This window comes from Dysidea avara, chromosome 8 (assembly GCF_963678975.1).
Source record: "Dysidea avara chromosome 8, odDysAvar1.4, whole genome shotgun sequence".
Lineage (NCBI taxonomy): Eukaryota > Metazoa > Porifera > Demospongiae > Dictyoceratida > Dysideidae > Dysidea > Dysidea avara.
The window spans coordinates 8,490,068-8,511,566 of record NC_089279.1 but is presented as its reverse complement, the minus strand read 5'-3'; the positions used below and the strand labels follow the sequence as shown (position 1 = coordinate 8,511,566).

The 21,499-nt window shown below is 37.8% G+C and overlaps 2 protein-coding genes across 3 annotated transcripts; both read left to right on the top strand.

The window, feature by feature from the left end:
* Nucleotides 1–71: 71 nt before the first annotated feature.
* Nucleotides 72–4,707, top strand: LOC136265112 (dual specificity protein phosphatase 19-like). Its single transcript, XM_066059902.1, has 4 exons — nt 72–217; nt 284–508; nt 1,467–1,588; nt 4,311–4,707. Exons 1-4 carry the CDS (start codon nt 134–136, stop codon nt 4,480–4,482), a joined length of 603 nt encoding a protein of 200 aa, XP_065915974.1. The 5' UTR covers nt 72–133; the 3' UTR covers nt 4,483–4,707.
* Nucleotides 4,708–10,356: 5,649 nt separating this feature from the next.
* LOC136264475 (uncharacterized) lies at nt 10,357–20,405 on the top strand. Of its 2 annotated transcripts, XM_066059227.1 has the most exons (9): nt 10,357–10,565; nt 13,943–14,451; nt 15,270–15,439; nt 16,772–17,225; nt 17,279–17,474; nt 17,522–17,659; nt 17,715–17,864; nt 19,512–19,661; nt 19,714–20,404. In XM_066059227.1, the coding sequence occupies exons 4-9, from the start codon at nt 16,785–16,787 to the stop codon at nt 20,094–20,096; spliced, it is 1,458 nt and encodes a 485-aa protein (XP_065915299.1). In that variant the 5' UTR covers nt 10,357–10,565; nt 13,943–14,451; nt 15,270–15,439; nt 16,772–16,784; the 3' UTR covers nt 20,097–20,404. The 2 variants fall into 2 exon arrangements, with proteins under 2 accessions (XP_065915299.1, XP_065915298.1); XM_066059226.1 differs by lacking the exons at nt 10,357–10,565; nt 13,943–14,451; nt 15,270–15,439 and adding an exon at nt 15,655–15,998 and having other exon boundaries at nt 19,714–20,405.
* Nucleotides 20,406–21,499: the final 1,094 nt, after the last annotated feature.

The following is a 21,499-nucleotide window of genomic DNA, read 5'->3' as shown; positions in this document are numbered from 1 at the left end:
TACAGGAACAGAAGGATACCATCAAGAGTTAATAATAGTAGGGAGGCTTGATACCATTATACTTCCTCTGATCGTTGTATTAGAGTATTTTGATATTGTTAAATTTGATTGTGGGATTTGACTGAAGGTCTAAATGGCTTTCCTACAAGAACTTGCAGCAAACAAGAATAAATTGAGGCACGTTCGTACCACGTGTACAACTGCAGACGGAAAACAGGTACCATATATATGAGAGTAAAGCAGTTGTATAATAAACATTCGTCCATCTGTCCGTTGATTTTAGTACGTAGAAGAACGGAGACAGGATGGGACGACGGTAGTGGAGACGGTGGCTACTAACACATTGGGATTTTGTCCCGATAACTCTCCTGACAAAGTGGTGGGCGTGGCTACCACCGGACTCTTAGTTGGGTCACAGGACGTTGCTCATGACTTTGATCTTTTGAAACATCATGACATCACTCACGTGCTAAATGTTGGGTGTGGCATTCCAAATGCTTTTGAAGATGTAAGTTGAAAGGTCACAAAGGTTCAGTAGCTATATTGGAGAGTATCATTTCCACTCCGAATCAATTCTCTGTTTCCCATCCTGCACCCAGGCATATTTTCATGTGGGCGGGTGGTTCCATTATGAGACATTGGCAGCTTTTCAAACCATCATTTGCCTGGCACAACTGTAACAAGCTGTGAAGGTATACTGAAGCTTGTGGCTTAATTTTCTAAGCTGTAGGATTAGCACAAAATTTAATGTGAATTTGTACCAACTTGATAACACATTAACACATGAACACTTCAACATGCATCAATGCCATGTGTACAGATTAATGCAAAAATGTTTGCATAACACCAATCAGTCTTCATGGTGTCATTTCTTGATGATGAATACATCATGTGAGCTAGATCTTAATGAGTACTATTGGAGTACCGCATTTTCCAGGTTGCTTGCAGAAACGTAGACAGAAACGTGATCAAACACATGACCTGTGATACGAATATCTTGAGCTAGCAAAACCTGATGTACTGTAAGATGTGATAGTCAAAATACAAAAAATTTTTATCAGAAATTTATTTTAAATTTTGATGTGATTACATTTTGTTTTTGCATTTTGCAAGCAACCTGTACCAAATGAGTACTGGAGTATTTACAGTATTTGTTCTTAGCCCTACTAAATTTATGGTTGAATAAAATACTCCAAGAAATGAAATCACAGTATTCAACAGATCGAAAGCAGTGAAGCCACCTGAGTAGTTACAAAGAAATCATCTTATGTACCTTATTGATATATAGGTTAGTGTTGGAACTCCCTAACTTTGACAGCAGGAAGTTTGATAAACTACATAAAACTATGAAAATGAGATATTTAATTTGTGCATGCTAGTTTTGCAATAAATGTTTTACCAAAAGTATAAAATATCAAGTCCCTTTTTGCAGTGTTAATCTATCTCCATTACCTTGTTATATGTAGAAATTCAAGTACCTAACAGTTAACTTGTTGGACACACCCAAAGAAAATTTTTCATCACACTATGAGAAGTGTAAGGAGTTCATTGATGAAGGAAGATCTTTAGGTGTTGTGTTAGTTCATTGGTAAGTGAATGATGTGTACGGTATTGTAAAGTGATAGGCCAGTAATCCTCATACACAACCTTTCATAAACCTGAGTGAATTTTAAGTGTCCAATTATTCTAAATTTTATGGTCAAAATTGGACATACAGTTGCAGTCTATAGTACTGAGTTTTAACCATGACCTGATTTTGTAAGCTTCTGCCCAGTACTAGAGATTTTCTATGTATAGGTTAGGAACCCAGCCCAAGGTTCTAGAAACCGAGGTGAAGCTGAGGTTGAAGAACCAAGGGTGTAGTTCCTATCTGACTTAGAACATGGCTTGGTGTTTAAACTTAGCCGTTTATTTTTTGAAACCCACAATAAAAAACACTGAAGCTTTCAAGATTTTAAGTACATTTTGCTAAATACACAGTGAATGTGTTTGAACTCTGAATAAATTACTGAGTAGGTTTCTAACTAACTCAAGGAGGTTTCTGATGTGCCAGGAGGTTTAATTTCTTAGTGGTATTAGAGACCTCATTAATTAAATATCAAAGATTGAAGCATACTGTGTATGATAGTATTTAGAAAATGTTTTGCATAGAAAAGACTGTGGTCTTTCAAATTTATAATGGGGCTTCTAATATCACTAAACAGAGATTCCTAACCTATCTACAAAATTTCCAAACCTTTATCATTAGTAGAACTTTCATTACTGCGTTACACAGCTGAGTTATGTAGATGGGAGGTCCACCCTGGACAAACTACATGTTTCATGCACTTTTTGTGGAGCTTGTACCATGCATGCTACATGCAATTTACTTTGACTTCTCCTAAGCATGCATGTTGTCAATCTATTGTAGTGTATGTTTCATGTCACAATGAATTATAACATGTATGTACCGTGTAACATGAGTGTCAACATGCAGGTTACATGGTGTATTCATCAAGTGTGTATAACATGCTACATGACTGTACAGTACCTTACATGTTATGTGTGTATGTCACCCTGTGTGTAACATGTTTGACAAATATATACACACATGCCTGTCACATACATGTAACCCTTAGCAAGTTACTGGAATATACAGATAATATACACCTCAAGTAAATGTGACACATATGTGTCACTAAACTTTCATGTAGGTACATGATAACAGTGTAGGTTAGAGACCTAGCACGAGGATCTTTGTGGATTTTAAAAACTGAGCGAAGGGAGGTTTTTAAAATCCACACAAAGATCCGAGGGTGTGGTCTCTAACTGACTTAGAAAATGTATGTGTTTTATATGGGCATACAGGTGGAGTCATTGTGGGATTTATATGTTGTACTGAAATCGCCACACAATGTTAATAATCATGGAAGACTGAACGTACTTTTATTGAAGTGTTGAAAAAATCGAAGCTCGCACCGCTTCCTTTTACAAGTTAAACTTGGATCTGGCACAGCTGGGAAACAGCAATGATCAAGCCGGGTTAGTGGCAGCCAGGCGTCACAGCACTGTAAAGAACACATGTGTTGAAGAAGCAGCTTGCGTGGATTTATACAATGGAAATGAGTTGTCACAAGTTGTGGCTTCAGTTGTGCCACAAGAACAGGCACGATTTCAAACAAGGTTTCTAATATGGATACGTATGCCACATTGCACGGCATGTAGTAGTGCAAATAACGTTTCTACAAGGAAGCTTACCCTTAGTAAAGTCCATCTATAAGATGAAAACAGCCTAAAAACACTCTAGAAATACTGGGCACTAAACAGAATTTTCTGTGATATTTCTGGATTACTCCCATCATCGTAACAATCGTACGTACAACGTTAGATTCCATAATCGAATTTTAGGCATGCCTATAAAATGAATAGAGTGGTTAACCACATGTTGACCTGGGTGACTGGTTGCCCATTGCAGGCTATCAGCCTCAATATGCTTAGAAGGAGCATTGCAAATCAATGATCGAAAATGAGATTTGTAATGCTTGAGGTCTTTTCTGCTAGCAAGTTTCTAACCATTTTAAGAACCTGCTAGCAGGTCTCTTAGTGGATTTTAAAGACCTCATTATCATTCAAAGATCAAAGCATATTATGCATACCATTTTCTAATGTATGTTATGTACATGCACAACACCTTGAATAGACTCTTACACTATGTTGGTTTTCCCCTTGTTTTCTTTTAAACAATGAGCTATGATGGTTAATCTGTATACAGACTGATGTTTCAAGTTATTCCAAAGTATGCAGTTTACCATGTAGGTGTGTAAAAAATTATTTTTAGTGTAATTAATTGTCCACAATTCTGTGAATGTCAATACCAAACCTAGTACGTAAATTAAGTTTACATCCAAGGTGATGAAGATACATGTGTGCATTTCATAATGGATATGTGCAAATAAAGAAAAATCTAGGTGCCAAAACAATGAAAAAACACAGAAAATTAGCCAAATTTTGCATATGAACACAACAGGCAATTTTGCTCAAAAAATGGCACAGTATGTGGAGTGTTGAATGTGGGGTGCATTTGCAGAATTTTATTTGGAGGTTTGCAGGAGAGCACAAGGAGCCATGAAGATCGTGCTTTTTTTCTTCTTGTCAATATCCCCACAGTGTGGGGTGCTGGCTTTCTTGGCCATGTAACACGCTACCATGTATCTTGATTGACTCTGATGTTGTAAATAATCTAATAGAATTAAAACATAGCGTATGTGTGCACACGTGTGTGTGTATGAACGTGCGTGCATGCGATCTTTTCTACAATACTTTCTATTCAGCAATGCTGGGTGTTCAAGATCAGTAACCATTGCACTGGCCTATGTTATTGAGAAAGAGAAGATCAGTTTAGAAGAAGCACTGAGAAGATTGAAGGAGACTAGACCATCTGCTAAACCTAATGATGGGTTTATGAAACAATTAAAACAGTGGGAACAGTCAACAATGTCATAGTTGCTGCTGTCTGTTTTTGTAAATGGGCCTGTGAATAATCGGGCATGTGTGTCCACTGTGCACATACAAATTATCTACATTTTAAAATGATAACTTTTATACCGTTATGGCAATAGCCACGCAAAGCATTTTATGTGGTTTTGCAATACTAGTTACAGAATACAGATATTCTATTGAGATGTGACATAGTTTGTGCCTACATGCCAGGTTTCAGTCACATGTAACTTTTTGTACATTGAATTATACATCAAAGATCATGATAACCAAGCAGTTAAAAGCTGCATTGGTAGGTTATCATGTTCTAATCCATGTCTTCTATATACTGTTAATGTGGGTAGTTACAGCTACTTTGATGCACAATTTACTGAAATACAGCAATTTGCTTAGTTTTTTTTTTCAAATGAGATGGTACATAGTTAGTAGCTACATAGTCTATATGATCCATTAACAGTCATGCAGGGTAAGGTAAAAGGAGGACTGTGCCAGACCTGCCATATTATAGAATAGACCAGTGGAAAAAAGACACTCTAGCAAACAGATGCGGTACAGAAGACCATACACAAAGATCATGTGACCACGTATAGTTGCGATAGATACATCTATGGTAGAACCATTGTCGGTGTACATATAAAGCTGAAAAATCATCCGACCGTGTGCATTCTGTGATGTCAGACAGCTATTAGCTTGCTCATCTTTGGCAAAATAACATAGTTGGAATACATGTGCTTAGGGATCCTAACTTTTAGATGCATGATAGGTATTGTTTCATGCAGTAATTGCTACACATTTTGTAAGAGTACTATTCATTACTTATAGTACTTTAGTACAAGGTTTAACAAGTCCCATACAGTATTTTATCTCTAACACCAATGCGTAACTACATTTTCTCTTATGGTTTTGCAGTTGATATTGTAAAGGATCTTGTAGTGTAAACTTTAGATGAATTACACTAAAACAATATCCCCCACGCCAGCACATGTAGTTTTCAACCACAGTTTACTGTCAAGCTAGGCGTATCGTGTAGGCAATAGATACGGTATGCAGTATCCCATAGCATGTATCTTAGCCCTCACTAACAATACCTACAATACTCTTGCAGTGTTCCCCAAGAAGTCCTACATGTAGGGGCAGGTACCAGTGAAAGTGACATGTATTGATACAGGAAATTAATTATATCAAGGTTATATACATACTACCTCAAGTGGAGCAATATTATATTACCCCAAAGGTGAGAAATTATAAAAATACACATAAAAATAAAAATATACCACAGTGATAAACAATTTTCTGGGAAGTTTGTTACCAAGAATATCGACATTCTCAATGAAGAGCTACATAGAGATGGAGAAACTAAGAAAATATTTACAACGTTGGGTCAAGTTCTCTTCATTCCCTATGTAAATAGGCTAATACAGTTTTAAGGGATGCTATATTAGTGATGATGGTAAACAGTGGCCTAATATACTCAATTTGATGGACCATATACCATAGTCTAAATATTTCAAGGGGCAATATTTTTGAGGTTGAGCAATGTAAAACAGAAACATTGCAGACTTGCCAACAATCCCATAATATTATGTATATGGAAGCAAATTTTTCATGGACAATTTTTAACATATATCCTTGGGCTTTTCAATAAGAAATTGGAAGTTCCGTGCAATGGGTACGCAATGTACTAGGGGATGTTATTACCTGGAGGCATTCCAGGTATTGCATTCCAGGTATGTAAAAGATAGCACACAACAAGATCACATGTTCCAGCAGAAAACTCAAAATGCAAAACCTTATTGTGATGGTATGGCCCTGTGACTGAGAGCACTATAGTACTGAGGCAGCCACCCAAAACATGTATTTGAATTTGTGGACTGTGTACAAAGTTATGTGCATATTTGACAATACAAAGATCAATCATCCCATCATATCCTCCAGAGTGAAACTATGTTGAATGCCAAAGGAAACCACACTAGGTGATTCGATGCACAGACAGCTGGCAGTTTAGTTAGGCAGGCTTACCTCTGCATTCAACTGAAACTGGCCACATGCATTATAGTATACACCTATCATTTGTAATTCCCAGTAAAGGCTAAACAGGGGGAATTTACCAGGAATGTACCAGCAAAATATCCCCCAGATGTGGACATTTGTCACTGCAATAATTTATCTTTTTCATTTTGTACCTAATGGCAATGATTTCATGTCAATTTACTGTATTCCAGCAGGGAGCATCTAGTGGGGCATTTGCTGCATGGAATTGTCAGATCCCCAACCTGCCCATACTGGGGGAGTAGGGACATAACATCTATATAGGTGCATTGATTTATTACTACCCCTGAAAGGGGGGGCTACAAAAACCCTGTGTAGCAGAGGAGTCAGAAACTTGAAAAAAAAATGCAGGAAAAATCCTGGTGACATCCAACAATAAAACAGTCACAGTATACAAAGGTACTCGCTCACCTTCAAGTTCAAGTTGATCCTGGAACCTTTTCATTACCAGGTAACCAGCCATTATTACCTGGTCCACTAACTTACTCCATATTCCCATAGAGAGACACGTCTTATTTTGTTAAGACAATATAATAATATAAGTATATACAGGGGTCTAGACTCAGGGGTACCATGCACTGGGTGGACAGTACAGGAGTCTTGGCAAGACATACAATATTAAATTACAATACAAAAATAATAATTATAGCATGCAGAAAAGTTCAGTTTAGCAAACCAGTCCAGGGAGGCGCTAGAATTAAAAATCCTGTATGAACAGGAGACAGCAATGCGAGCAGCCTGCTCAACAGGGATCAGATATATATGGTTTTCTTTAATTTGTTACTTCACAAGCATTGGCCACTTGGGCAATTGTGTCTGGCATAAAATGGCCTAAACAATCAATCTCAATGGAAATGAGATAACAGATAAGCCAGAAAGTTGAAGGTCAGGTTGTAAACAGCTGTACCAATCTTCCTTCCGAGCTCTAACAGCCAAAAGATGTTGCTGGGTATTGGTGGGGATAGTTAGTTCAAACAAACAGATGGAATTATTGGAAACCAACACCAAGTCAGATCTGCTAAGGGTCGAGGAAAAATTGGTTGGAATGGTGATTGGAGGGCAGACACTAGCAAGATATCCTGGAAGGTCAGCATATATGTAGAATTTAAAATGTCAGGTAAGAGTTGTTGAAGTCTGTGAACGAGAACCTGTAGGACTGAATCATGCCTCCTTGATCATAGATTATATTGAGGGGTAGCCAACGTCTTGAAACTCTCAGACGAAAACAGCCTATTTGTATGTGGTTTGAGATTTAGGATTTCTAAATATTTAATGGATTTCTAATTGGATTTCTCAGATAGTGTACCAATTTGTCAGACAAGAATAGCAGGGTCCTGCATCAAACTGGAACTCACACATATACTCACATGCACATGTGCACTCTGTTCACGAGTTCAATAATGATTCAATTGACGGTGCAAAGTATATCTGTGCCTCTTCTGAAGTTTTTCCTGCACAAGTTTTAGCAAAAACTCTAGGTAAAACGTCATGATAAAAATTGAAATTAGAATTATATTGCATTTACAAATATTTTTAAATACAGAAATATTTTTGAAATACACACTGTACATAAGTAAATATTGAGACTCTTGTACACTGTGTTGGGGTTTTGCGTGGGCATTGGCTACCCCTCGGATTATTAGCTATATGTGTAATCTATGCCTTGATCAAGAGCAACAGGACATCCAGTCAAGTTATGGTTTGTTGTGGGTTGGGGAGTTTGACAAAGGGCACATATAGGCTAGTCAGTAATGATGTTCCACCTAGCCAGGTTCATAGGAGTTGGTAGAATATCACAACCAGCATGTAGCAAGAAGGACAGCTGTTGGTTGTGATACTCTACCAACTCCTATGAACCTGGCTAGGTGGAATATCAATAGTCTCACGTGGCCAAACTGCTTTTCTCTGCTTGGCACCTACCGATTGGAATCCAAACTTGACACTCCAGTTTACATAAAGCCTGACCTTATGCCTGCTGAAAGACAGAAAGAGATGACGCTTTTTAATTAGGCGATCACAAATCAAAAAGGGTGTTGAACGTAAAAGTATCAGGATCCAAAATACACACTGTCTTTTCTAAACAATAAATTCCACTGCAGAGTTTGTAAGGATGGTGTAAGTTTGCACAGCTCCTACCTGCAACAGCCATAATTCAGCTGAAAACACGGAGTCTTCCTCAACAAGTCAGCTATCTAACACCTTTAAAACATGAGAAACTTAAGTCAAAAAAAAAAAAAATTCGAATATTGAAAGTTTGTGAGCCGGCGAAGGCTTGTTGGGATTCATTAACACCCTATTGGGTTGGGGGTGTTAGAAACCAGTTGCCTATGCTAACCATAGATAAGACCATAGATAATAGACACCCCTACCAGTATGGGGTGTCTATTACCTATGATAAGACCCTTTTTCGGAGCAGGCGCTTATAATTTCCAATCGATAAGCGCCTTGCGGAAAAAAGCGGTCTGACCACTAGAACATCATTACTAGCTAGAGTACTAGGCTGGCGTAGGCAGCAGGCATCATCGAGAAATAGGATCGCGCGTCTAGGCCTCCTAGGTCTGTTAGTATGGACTCGATTGTGGTATTCTATTAGTCCATTTTGGCGGGATTCTTCGCCACTTAGATATTATCAAGAGTTCATAATATATATACTAAGGAGAGTATCCTACTCTCATATACCCCTGTAGAAAGGCGTATCGTGAAGTTATGACGTAACACTTCTGAGTTCGCCCGTTTTTCTTTGTATAATTAATGATGTCATTAGTTGAACATGGTATCGATTGAACGCATGCCTACCAACGTCGCTAGCAACCAAATTAACTCCAGCTCTAAGCGTTTCTCACCCAACTACAATCGTTCCTTCATGGGTTAAGACCGCTTCGTAGGCGTTTCTTACTAGGCCATTCGCGAATACGGCTATCCTGAGCGTCGCAAGTGTGAAACGGTGCTAACCTCGGTGCTAACGATTCTTGCACTTTTACGGCTTCCTGTACGTCACAAACCACAACATCTTGTCGTTACATCATAACTTCACGATACGCCTTTCTACAGGGGTATATGAGAGTAGGATACTCTCCTTAGTATATATATATCGGTGTTTCTAGAGCTCCGGCAGCCGGAGGTGGTTTGCCAATGCTACAGCTCCGTCACTCCATCACGTGATGTGATACTTCAACACGCGGTATTTCAGTTGAACTATAGACTGGGCCGCCTGTCGCCTGTACCTGTATCGTGCTGTATGGTTTAAATGGAAGAAAGTGACTCTGAGCGGGAGGGAGTGTTAGGGACTGTTGAAGAGGAGTGTGACAGCGTAAACTTTGTTCTTGGTGAGAAGTTTTCGTCTTACGAGCAGCTGAAGGAGAAGATTACTGCGTACCAACAAGGGAATAGGAATAATGTCCAGTTAGCCTACACTGACTCGCGGACGCTGGATGCTGCTCGGAAAAGAGCACCGAAGAGAATACAGAAAGCAAATGAAAAATTACATTATTATTCTTTGCACCTTACGTGCAATCTTGGTTCCACAGCAAAGGATCTGGCCAGAGACCTTGTCACAGGTATAGCAACTAAGTGGTCGAAACTTATTTAGCTGATGATGCTACGTATAATATTATGTGCAGCACGATTAAGCAGAATTGCAAAGCTTGTATAAAGCTTAACTTAAGTGAAGATGGCCAGTACCTGGAGATCACAGACGTCTGCAATACTCACAATCATGAAGTCAGCAAGGTACAGTATGCTAGAAATTAATTACATCATGCATTGGGCTATTTCTAATATGTGTGTACATGTAATTTTTTTTTCTAACAGGCTATTTATGATCATTTACCCCGACAACGTAAGTTGACACCATCTGAACGGAATGAAGCTGCTGAATTGTTAAAATTAAGGGTGAACAATAAGCTACTTCAGCAGCACCTATCACAATCAACTGGGAAGATTGTTACCCCTAAAAGATATCAGCAATATAAAGCACTCAATATGGAAAATGGATGGAAATGATTTGGAAAAATTGTCTTCTTATCTGAAGGCAATAGAAGGTAAAACATTTTGTGTAACTGAGTAATGTACATCACCAAATATTTTATTTATTGTGCATTGCAAGTATTCCACATTTTCGCATAAACCTAATTTTACAGTATTAAATTGATACAATGGGTGAAATATTTGTGAACAATAAAAATTGTGTAAATTTATTGAACACTTGTTTTCATGATGAAGAAAGGTGCTAAGTGCAAAAACATATTTCCCAAAGTTTAAAAATCTTTGTTTACTATCATCAATGTTCCCAAAGATATGAGTATTAGTATGCTCCATGTTCAATAAGCCATTCACTCTCACTTTTTTCAAATTTTACCCTTGTAGTGCTGAAAGGCATAAATTACTTATTAATTTTATGAGAAAGTAACAGTGAAAGTCATGTTGATTGTACTCGTAAGTTGTGACTGTTGAACTAGGCACATGTAATTTATTTTCAAGTTCCATTTTGTCACTGTACAAATCAATCTTTCTGTTTTTACCAGTTTTCTTTGAACGTTCTTAGTTCACAGGCTGAAACTTTGGTTGACCATTCCTATGTAGATAAATATGTAATTAAAATGGAGTTAAAAATGCAGATCCGGTCTTATATAGCAGCAGTACTTCTTTGAGCACATAACATAGTTATCTCATATGCACTTGCATAATATATATTATGTGCATGCATACTTGAATGCAGAAGTAATAGACGGGTGTGTAAGCACCCTTCTATATCTCCTCTAACAGACTGGAAACTGACTTACTAATGGACTAGAAACTTGCCTTAAATATGTATATATGCACTACTTAACTGCATGTGTAGTTGTCTTAAAACAATATCAATGGCAGTTATGCTAACCTCTGAACACAATCTTGAAGAGTGCTTGAACTGATATAAGATGCAGATTCAAGGCTGCCGGGCTTCCCAGGTACAGTCATGGATTTTTCTCCTTTCTGCAACTTTTCAAATACACTTAATATAACATCTTAAACAGGCTGTAGGACCAGGTGTCCTACAAACCTTCAGTTGCACTTGTGCTGTAAAGCCTTAAAAGAAATAAATAACCCCTGCACTTGAAACTAGTTTGAAATCCAGTGGTTAGAAGTAGTATACTCATCATGTTATGGCTGTAAACCTGTTGCAGTGACGTGTAATCCAAGAAACAAGCTTGGAAGATACCATCAATTATATGCTATAGTACGTATTTTTTGGATTTTTATTCAAATTAACTGCTGCAATTATTGCTTTTGCAAGTCCCACACATCTGCACATGCCTACACACACACACACACACACACACACACACACACACACACACACACACACACACACACACACACACACACACACACACACACACACACACACACACACACACACATACACACACACACACACACACTGAACGCCACAAGTGTGAGTGCTTTTTGCATGCCATATGTACAGTGCTGTATATAGCAGGGTTAAAAATCAAGAGTTATTTGGATTTTCCAGGTCAACTGAGCCATAATGTTTGTGTCAAGTAGGTCACATTTACAAAATATCGGATAACATGAATGACGTATCAATCAAGTTTTATCACTGCATTGGTTTAGGTGGATGGCAATGTAAGTGTGCCACTGGTGGGGTTTCATGCAGAATGAATGATTAGTAAAAATGTGACCGAATTTTGGAAAACCGTCGATATACGCACAACAGCACTTTTGTAACAAAACACATTTAAAAACTATGGGTAAAAAACGCAAGCTCCAGAAAAAAAATTATGCAAGTTTTTATCATCTCATCGTCTCGCTGGTGGGTGAATTAAGCCGCCAATGGATAAATCCTGGGAATCATCGTGTTCGCCTGTCCATAGGGAGTACAAAAATATTTGTTTCATCTACATACACGAAAGGATTCCAAAGTTACAGACGTTTGTTTACATTGCGGTGATGAAAGAATTTACTGACGATTGTTTTTCAGTGAATTTGCCTTCCTTCTCGAACAAAGAAGCATGCCTGGGGAAAAAAACTATACCTTGGTGGATGCACAAATTCATGGCGAACACAATGAGCCAAGATTAAATTCCGTACATCGTTGTATCAGTAAGTTATGATGGTTTATGTAAGCGCCTGTAGATTCTTTTCTCGATAGCTTCTGTACATATCAAATTATTTGCTCGTCCGGCTGTCTAGTGCTGTATTTCCAACGCTGCTTAACTTAGGAAGCTGAAACTTGGCTAGTACATCCCCCTGTCCCTGTAGAAAACAAAGAACAAATAAAATGCATTTAAATTGTGCGGATATTGACGGTTTTCTAAAATTAGATCACAAATAATGACTGTATGCAAGCAGCCTATTGCTCCACCCCTTTTCACAGGGTAGTGCTGACAGATTAGTCATTATAGGTGCCTTGTATATAGGGGGAACATAACATTTGTAATCAATAACTCAAGAATGGGACTGTGTGATGAAACACGGAATTAGTTTCTAATAAGTTTTGGATGATATCTCGAACAGCAAGATTTACATGCTGCTCTCTGTAGGCCTTGGAGCCACACCCACTTATTGCGATTATATTGTTGAAGTAGTTCATCAATAAATACTTATCTGGTTTGGAATAATGTACTATTTATGGCAACATTGAAATCAGGTCACTACTACTGATTCAGATGACCTGGAAGTAACCCAAGGTGTTCATGTTCACTATTTATATCTAAAACTTCTAGCTATATTTTGGGCACCCCACTAGTATAAGTATTAAAATTTCTAGCTATATAGCATGAGCTATAATAATGATCAGTCAGTAAAATAATTGGTATTGGTTTGGCTAAATAAGTAGGTTCATCACCTATGGGCAATATCACACATTTCCAATAAGTGGGCATGCCCCACAAAAAAAGCTGGCAAAGACTTATACAATCACTGTGTTTCCCATTGAGTTGTATGATATATAATGGATTAGTGGGGCATGGCTCCACGTATGCCTACAGACATGCAGTAATAGAAAAATATTATCTATGCTACATAGTGAATGTGACTCAATAAAGAGCTCAGACCATGATACACCATGATGCATCAATTCCCATGTCACCAAACTAAATGATTAATGTCACATGTGATCCAATTTGGGTCAGATGTGGATATTCTGTAAACCAGCTCAGAATGTGACCCGGGTGACTCGACCCTGATTCAACGCTGATTTGTACAAGTGTATAATGTTTTGTTCAATATTTGATATTAGATATAACTGCTGCTATGTATCATAAAATGTAGCTCTTGATCCATACCTTGGTTTTAGGGTTAGTTCCAAAATTACTATAGGGGTCAGTGGGTCATCAAGATCAGTTTCAACCCTAATATGTAGAACTTATGTACCCGTGTACATACTTGAAGTGCTCTTTAGAGCTATTTCTTCCAGGATCAACAGTTGAATTTCTGTGTGATGAAGACAAGAATCTTGTTGGTATTGTTTTTCAAGACGGCATTATGAAATCAACCTTTTCTGCTTTCCCAGAAGTTTTACTGGTGGATGCAACATATAAATTAACAGAATTGAGGATGCCCGTGTACTTGATGATGGTGGTTGACGGAAATGGTCAAAGTGAAATTGTGTGTGCCTTTGTTACAGTTTTGGAAACTGAGGAGTCAGTGGGAAAAATGATACAAGTTTTCAAGTCTCACAATCCAGCTTGGGCCTCCTCAAGAGTTTTAATCTCAGACAAAGATTGCAGTGAGAGAGCTGTTTTTGCAAAAGAGTTTCCTGGTATTTGTTTACAGCTTTGTTTATTTCATGTGTTACGAAGTTTTAGACGAGAAATTACTTGTGACAAAATGGGAATCAGAGCTGGAGAAAGAGATCATGCTTTGGAAATTTTGTTAAAATTTGCATATTCTAGGTCTGAGTCAGACTACAATCAGCACTATGAAGTAAGCAAGAATGTGTGATACATAAGTTGTTACCACTTCATCAGTGTAAATAGCTGATGTGCTCTTATTGTAGTCATGCATCTGTATTAAAACCATACTCACTGTACACATGGCTCAATCATGTATATGTGACCTGCTGAGTGAAAACCCGACTTGCTTGATTTTACAACTACTTTGTTGTTTAGAGAGAATAAACAATGGGGTGTTAAAGTTGCAGTCTTTTCTGGTCAGTACTATGTACTTTTGGAGTTACAGCACTAGAAAGCAAAATTTGCAACATTGCTGTGAATTGAGGTATTCATCAAGGTACGATAAACTTACATTTTACAACATAACTTACGTTTCCTTTGTGGTACAAAAATGAAGCAAGGATATTCTCCATGAAAAGGCAAATCTAGTGATGTATTACGCATTTCAGTTTATGACATTTTTCACTGATTTGTGAATGCTTTATTAAATATCATCTGGTTACTTATACTGAGTGAGCTACACAATAGCTTATTAAGAGGCGTGGTTACCATTTCTTGATTTCTACGGCAATTAAGAGAAGACAATAAGTATCTGCTTAATAGTTGGCTTAAAAGGGTTCCAGCTAGATAAAAAGAGCTAGTTAACTACACATGTACAACTCACCTATAAGCGAGTTTTAAAAAGGGTTAGGCTAACGTATTTCAAAATGGGCCTATCTAAATTTGTAGTATTAAATCTGGGTGACCAATTTTAAATCAGTCAAATTTCGAAGAGGTTCATAACACTATTGTATCATGTGTATTATGCATGTAGGTATGTTATGTGACTTCAAGGTGTTGTTATTATAGGATTTATGACTTGCTGGTCTCACCACAGTTTTTACTTACTACAATGATAATTGGCATCCCATTCAAGAGGAATGGGTAGAATGTTTTAAGAACACAGCCTTCACCCTGGGCGAGAGGACAAACAACAGATTAGAGAGTATCAACGCTAAAGTGAAGAGTGTTTGTGCAAGGTATCTGCATGCTTGAATGCATACCTAGACAAGTATAAGGGAAAATTAAGAATTGTAAATTCAATTAGGGATCATAGAAAACAGTAGGAGGTCACCTACACTTGCAGATAAACTAATGGACATTTAATCCATAATTCAGTCATGGATACAAGAATAAATGTTCACTAACATATTTGCAGGTGTAGGCAACCTCCCTTGTTCCCTACTTTTTTTACTACTGTATGATCCCTAGTCAAACTTTAAAACTCTTATATATGTACTTGTTTGTTTACATTTTCGCCAGAGGTAATGTTTATGACTGAAAATGTGCCCCAACTATAAATTATTGTCTTGAAACCATTACACTTTTCTTTCAGCTATTTTCAGCTCATTTCACAGTGCTACAAACAAAAAACAGTAGAAGTGCCTCTGCAATCAATCCAGTAACCATGGAAAATACGGATGATTCCTGTTTACAATTGTATGGAAGCCATTGCGCTACCACAATCAACACCTTGTTATCACAAATTGATACCTTCGGCTGTTAACAAAAAGAAATGGGACACAAAGGAGGACAAAGGTAAATCCATGATGTGTACATTGTACATACTGTGGTGCATCTGTCAAGCTAAAGCAACATTGAATAAAATAGCTAGCTATTATCGAGTTGCACTTGTCTGAAGGCATCAGGCAGGCAGACAGGCAGTAGAAAATTGCATTAAACAAAAAATTTTAAAAATCTATTGGAAACATTCTGAAGGCACTTTTGGGCTTGGTTATACCTAACCAATACTGCCAAGGCGACAGGATGGTATTGTGAAGATGATTTTTGGATGATATTTTTGGCTAACTCTCCATGTTCCCTAATATAAAGCACAGTATACCGCATAATGTATGATACACAATTCATATTCAAGGGCTAAACATTAAAACATATCTATTGTGATTATACGTGTGGATCATTTACTGTATGAGTAACTACCATGGCTCACCATGTTATAGGGACTTTTCTAGACGGTTTCACTCTGTTGTAATTATTATCCAAGTTAGGGAAAGAATGATAACTAAGAAATATTATATAAGTGTACTTGCTTATTACCATGTACTGTATACTGTACTAGTGCAAATCATTGCACGGTAGTATGATTGCAATGATTTCAACATTTCTCATCAATGTATGTACCATGATCACTTATACCTATTCTTATACTGTTTAATTACTCAGTTTGCATGCCTCAACCAGCACATCCCTAATATATACCTCTTGTGTTCTTGCTCATGGATAGATGAATACAAAATTATATATGTATATTTTATGTAATATCCTAATTTAAATTATAAATCATTGTACAGGTACAGCACACTCATGCATTTTTTTGAACACTTTTGTGCCCTGCTGTCAACTTTACGGAATGAGAGGGATCACTGCACATTGATGGCTATGGTGAAGAAAAGGATTGATATGAAAGATCCTGTAGAAATTGAATACTCCTCAGTTCTCACACCTTATGCATTAAATTATGTATCCAAGCAGCTTTCATTGCGGAGGAAGATCACCATAGTCTCAGAACATGATCGAGAATGCCATATTACATCATCGGAAGGGATTTTGAAGGTGACAGTCAACGGATGCCACTGTGCATTTTGGAACACCACCAACCTCCCTTGTCGTCATATTTTTGCTGTGCGAGAAAGAACGAAACACCCTTTATTTACTCCCTTACTTCTTGCGGAACGTTGGACAAAGGATTATATGAGAGATGCTTACTATAAAAAATCAAAATTAACAGTTGAGGCTTCAAGCAGTGTGAGTAGTATATGATTATACAGCTATAAAATTCACTATAATTGTATGTACAGATTTCAAGTATTGGGCATGGACCACAATGGTCATGTTTAACACAGCACCAGAAATACCATAAAAGCCATATTGTTGCTGTGGAGTTAGCTTCTCTTTCTTCCGAGGTTGGCATGACTGAATTCACAAGAAGGTACACTTTGCTACAGACCTTGAGAGATATATGGGCATCTGGAAGGGATGCAATTCTTTGTGCAGGTATGTAATCACCCGTATTTGTTAATATTTTTATGACATTTATGCAGCTCAAGATCAGCACTGCAGTGACCAAAGAGAAACTGTTGCTGTTACTGCAAGTCAATCCCTTGTTGGTTGTGTCAGTGAAGGTCACAGTGCTAATCAGAATGCTAGGAATGAAGGCAGTCAAGCTGTTGAGAATGCTGGTGAGTGTGGACTGACAAACATTTTCAGCACTTATGCAATGAACTCTTTTGATAGGTACATGTACGACACAATCTAATGCTGTTTGTAGTAATAGTAGTGGATCAAGTACCAGCCATGGTGATAATGAAAGTGATGGTACAAGAAATAGTGAAGTAAACACTACAGAAAATCACCTACTTGAAAAGAATGATCATCATGATCAAGGTACTTTGTAGTTTAATGACTACTTACTCAAATTTTGCATAGGATATCAGCTGCCTGTACCATTGGTAGACACAGTGCAAACTAGAAGCAATGGTGTGTGTGTGCGTGCGTGCGTGCGTGCGTGCGTGCGTGCGTGCGTGCGTGCGTGCGTGCGTGCGTGCGTGCGTGCGTGCGTGAGCCAAGTGGCTAGAACACCTGCCTGATAGTCAAAACATTCTAGGTTCAGTACCTGGTTATGCAGTTACTGTTGTTTCCTTGAGCAAGAAATTTTCTTCACATTACTTAGCTGCTCATGGGGACCTGATGACTTTGCATTACTCAGGTGCTAAAAGTCAAATCCTATTGGGGCAAGACTAATAAAATACAAGAGGTTGTATCATGTCTCACACTTGAAGGTATTGTTAGCCAACCTTCACCCGGCATGAATAGTTGGCATTTACTTCCTGAGTTAACACCTGGTAGCCATTTGATGTTACAACTCCCAGTGTCCACTAGGTAATGTTGATGTGTGTAGTATGGTAGTTGAAGGGTTTGATGGTAGCCATTTGATGTTACAACTCCCAGTGTCCACTAGGTAATGTTGATGTACGTAGTATGGTAGTTGAAGGGTTTGATGGTAGCTATTTGATGTTACAACTCCCAGTGTCCACTAGGTAATGTTGATGTACGTAGTATGGTAGTTGAAGGGTTTGATGGTAGCCATTTGATGTTACAACTCCCAGTGTCCACTAGGTAATTTTGATGTGTGTAGTATGGTAATTGAAGGGTTTGATGGTAGCCAGTTGATGTTACAACTCCCAGTGTCCACTAGGTAATTTTGATGTGTGTAGTATGGTAGTTGAAGGGTTTGATGGTAGCCATTTGATGTTACAACTCCCAGTGTCCACTAGGTAATGTTGATGTACGTAGTATGGTAGTTGAAGGGTTTGATGGTAGCCATTTGATGTTACAACTCCCAATGTCCACTAGGTAATTTTGATGTGTGTAGTATGGTAGTTGAAGGGTTTGATGGTAGCCATTTGATGTTACAACTCCCAGTGTCCACTAGGTAATTTTGATGTGTGTAGTATGGTAGTTGAAGGGTTTGATGGTAGCCTTTTGATGTTACAACTCCCAGTGTCCACTAGGTAATTTTGATGTGTGTAGTATGGTAGTTGAAGGGTTTGATGGTAGCCATTTGATGTTACAACTCCCAATGTCCACTAGGTAGTTTTGATGTGTGTAGTATGGTAATTGAAGGGTTTGATTCTTGCATTTGCTTTGTGCAAGTGTACATATACCGTAAATCAGGAAAATTTCAATGCAGAAAATTTTCATCTATTAAAATTTCTATGCTACATATTTTTGTCACTTTTGACGGAATAGCTAGCTATACGTTAATATTTGTATACACGAATTATCCATATAATAGTTAACAATAATTCGTTGTTTTAATTTTCATCGATACAGCCAGCGATGAAAATCTTTTGATGACAAACTTTTCCTGTTTTACGGTAATACAGTATGTGTTGTGTGTGTGCATGTTTGTGTATAGTATGTGAATTGTGTGTGTGTGTGAAATAGTGTAATCAGTAAATTACCAGGGGTGGTATTAGAACTGTGGTACAAACTTGCAAAACATTTATCACAATCTGATTGCATCCACAGAGTTACAAAGTATTAGGTTACCTAGTAAAATGCGAAAGAGAGGAAGACCTAAAGGAGCTGACAAGACTGTTATTGGTCTCCCTAGAAAGAAGTCCAGAGGAAGCAGGCCTGTGTCATTCCTATACAAAGGTGCTAAGCAAAAGGAACTTGGTATGTATGTTAAATAACCTGTGTGGATCTTGGAAGATGTTTTCATTTTTAGTGATTTTAACCTGGTTTGTTGATCTACAAATTGCAAAGGACGCCATAGATGGGAGCCGAATTATAGAAGAGGATGATGTAGAAATGAGACCTGAGATGGTTTCATCATCATGCACTGATGAAAATGTCTGCTTAGATATGTGCAGGAAGTATTGCACCCGGGAAGCATGGGCAGCTATTAACAGTGTAGTATCTGTAATACAAGCCAATCCCACATGGTATTGTGGAAGATGCACAAGGGAGATAATTGACGATGAACAGAATTCAATTGTTTGTGAAAGCTGCTTAGTATGGTACCACTTTAATTGTGTTGGTCTCAAAAGATCACCGAAGAAGAGAGTATGGATATGCCGCTCATGCTTTGAAGAATCTGCTGACCAATAGGTAGCCCAAGATTATTTCACGAAGTAGTCAAACATTAATTAATTTAAGAAATTTCTTCTTTGCTGTACTGTTATAGTTCAAATGATCAATTCTGTACTATAAAAGGTGCAGCCAGTAAATGACAACTAAAAATAATAATCACTTTCCTGGTATATAGACAATATACAGAATGACATGGTGTGTGCATACAGTAGATATGTGTGTATACAATGGAACTTGTGGACACTTTACAGAATTGGGATGTAAAACTTTGGAGTCGGATCTGTTGACTCCATTTTTCTTGATGTGGAGAATTTGTTAAAAAGTTGGTTTCACTATTTCAAATATTGATCTTTTGACTACAGGGGAACTTGAGCAGTACTTGAAATTGTTCCATGTTGGAGAGCTGCAACTTGATGTTATAATATGTAGATGTAATACCCTTCCCAAAATCTCAGATACACCCCTTAAATTGTGAGTGACAATTACACTGTATGTAGATCAGTTCGATCTTGAGACAGTCTAGCTAATATGTAAATATTTAATATGTAAATATTTCCCAGGTTAAAACTGCATGCACCGAACACATTAACTTTCACACTTGTAGTGCTGAACTGACTATTAAGTTTGATATCCAAGAGCCCAGGTGTCTTAAATTATCCTGTTTTTAAAGTAACACATTAATTTTCACTTGTCCTTAAATTCAATTTCAAGCTTTAAAAGTCTCTAAGGCAGGTTGACCTTTAAAATAGCATGTTCAACCAGCAAAAGTACCCTCAAATTTAATCTTGAAAGGCTTAAAATTCTCCTTGTTTTGAGAATGGTCTTATAGCAGCAACACTGATACATCAAACTCTAGTAGTATACTATAATCTGGTTTCACCCAATGATCACAACTCAGCCTAGCTTAATTAGTCTGGCAGCTATTTAACCATGCAAGCTCCCTCTACATTCAGAGGAACATGTTGCTGTAAACCTTCAGTGCTGGTCACTGTAAAGTGTTAATAATAAATAAAATAATAAAAGATTTGTTAACCAGACTTTTCAACTTGCACTGCATGAGTAGTTACTAATGATGACGATCAGTAGCTAATTTGAAGTGGATCACCACACTTCATTGTTCATGAGGAGTACCTATATCTGACTTAAAACACGGACTTAAAAATCCAGTGGACACTTTCCAGCTCCCCTGTAGAAAACCAGTCACTTTTCAGTCCTCCGCTAGCTTTATTCCGGTACTTTCTTCCACTTCAATGGATCAAGCTGGCCTCAAGTACGAAGTATTGGTGGTCTTCAACTGAAAGTACGCAGCACTATTGGTGCTAAGGCTACTGATACGACGCCCCGCTTAATATCTATGGCACGTGATGAACTGACGGAGCTGTAGCATTGGCAAACCACCTCCGGCTGCCGGAGCTCTAGAC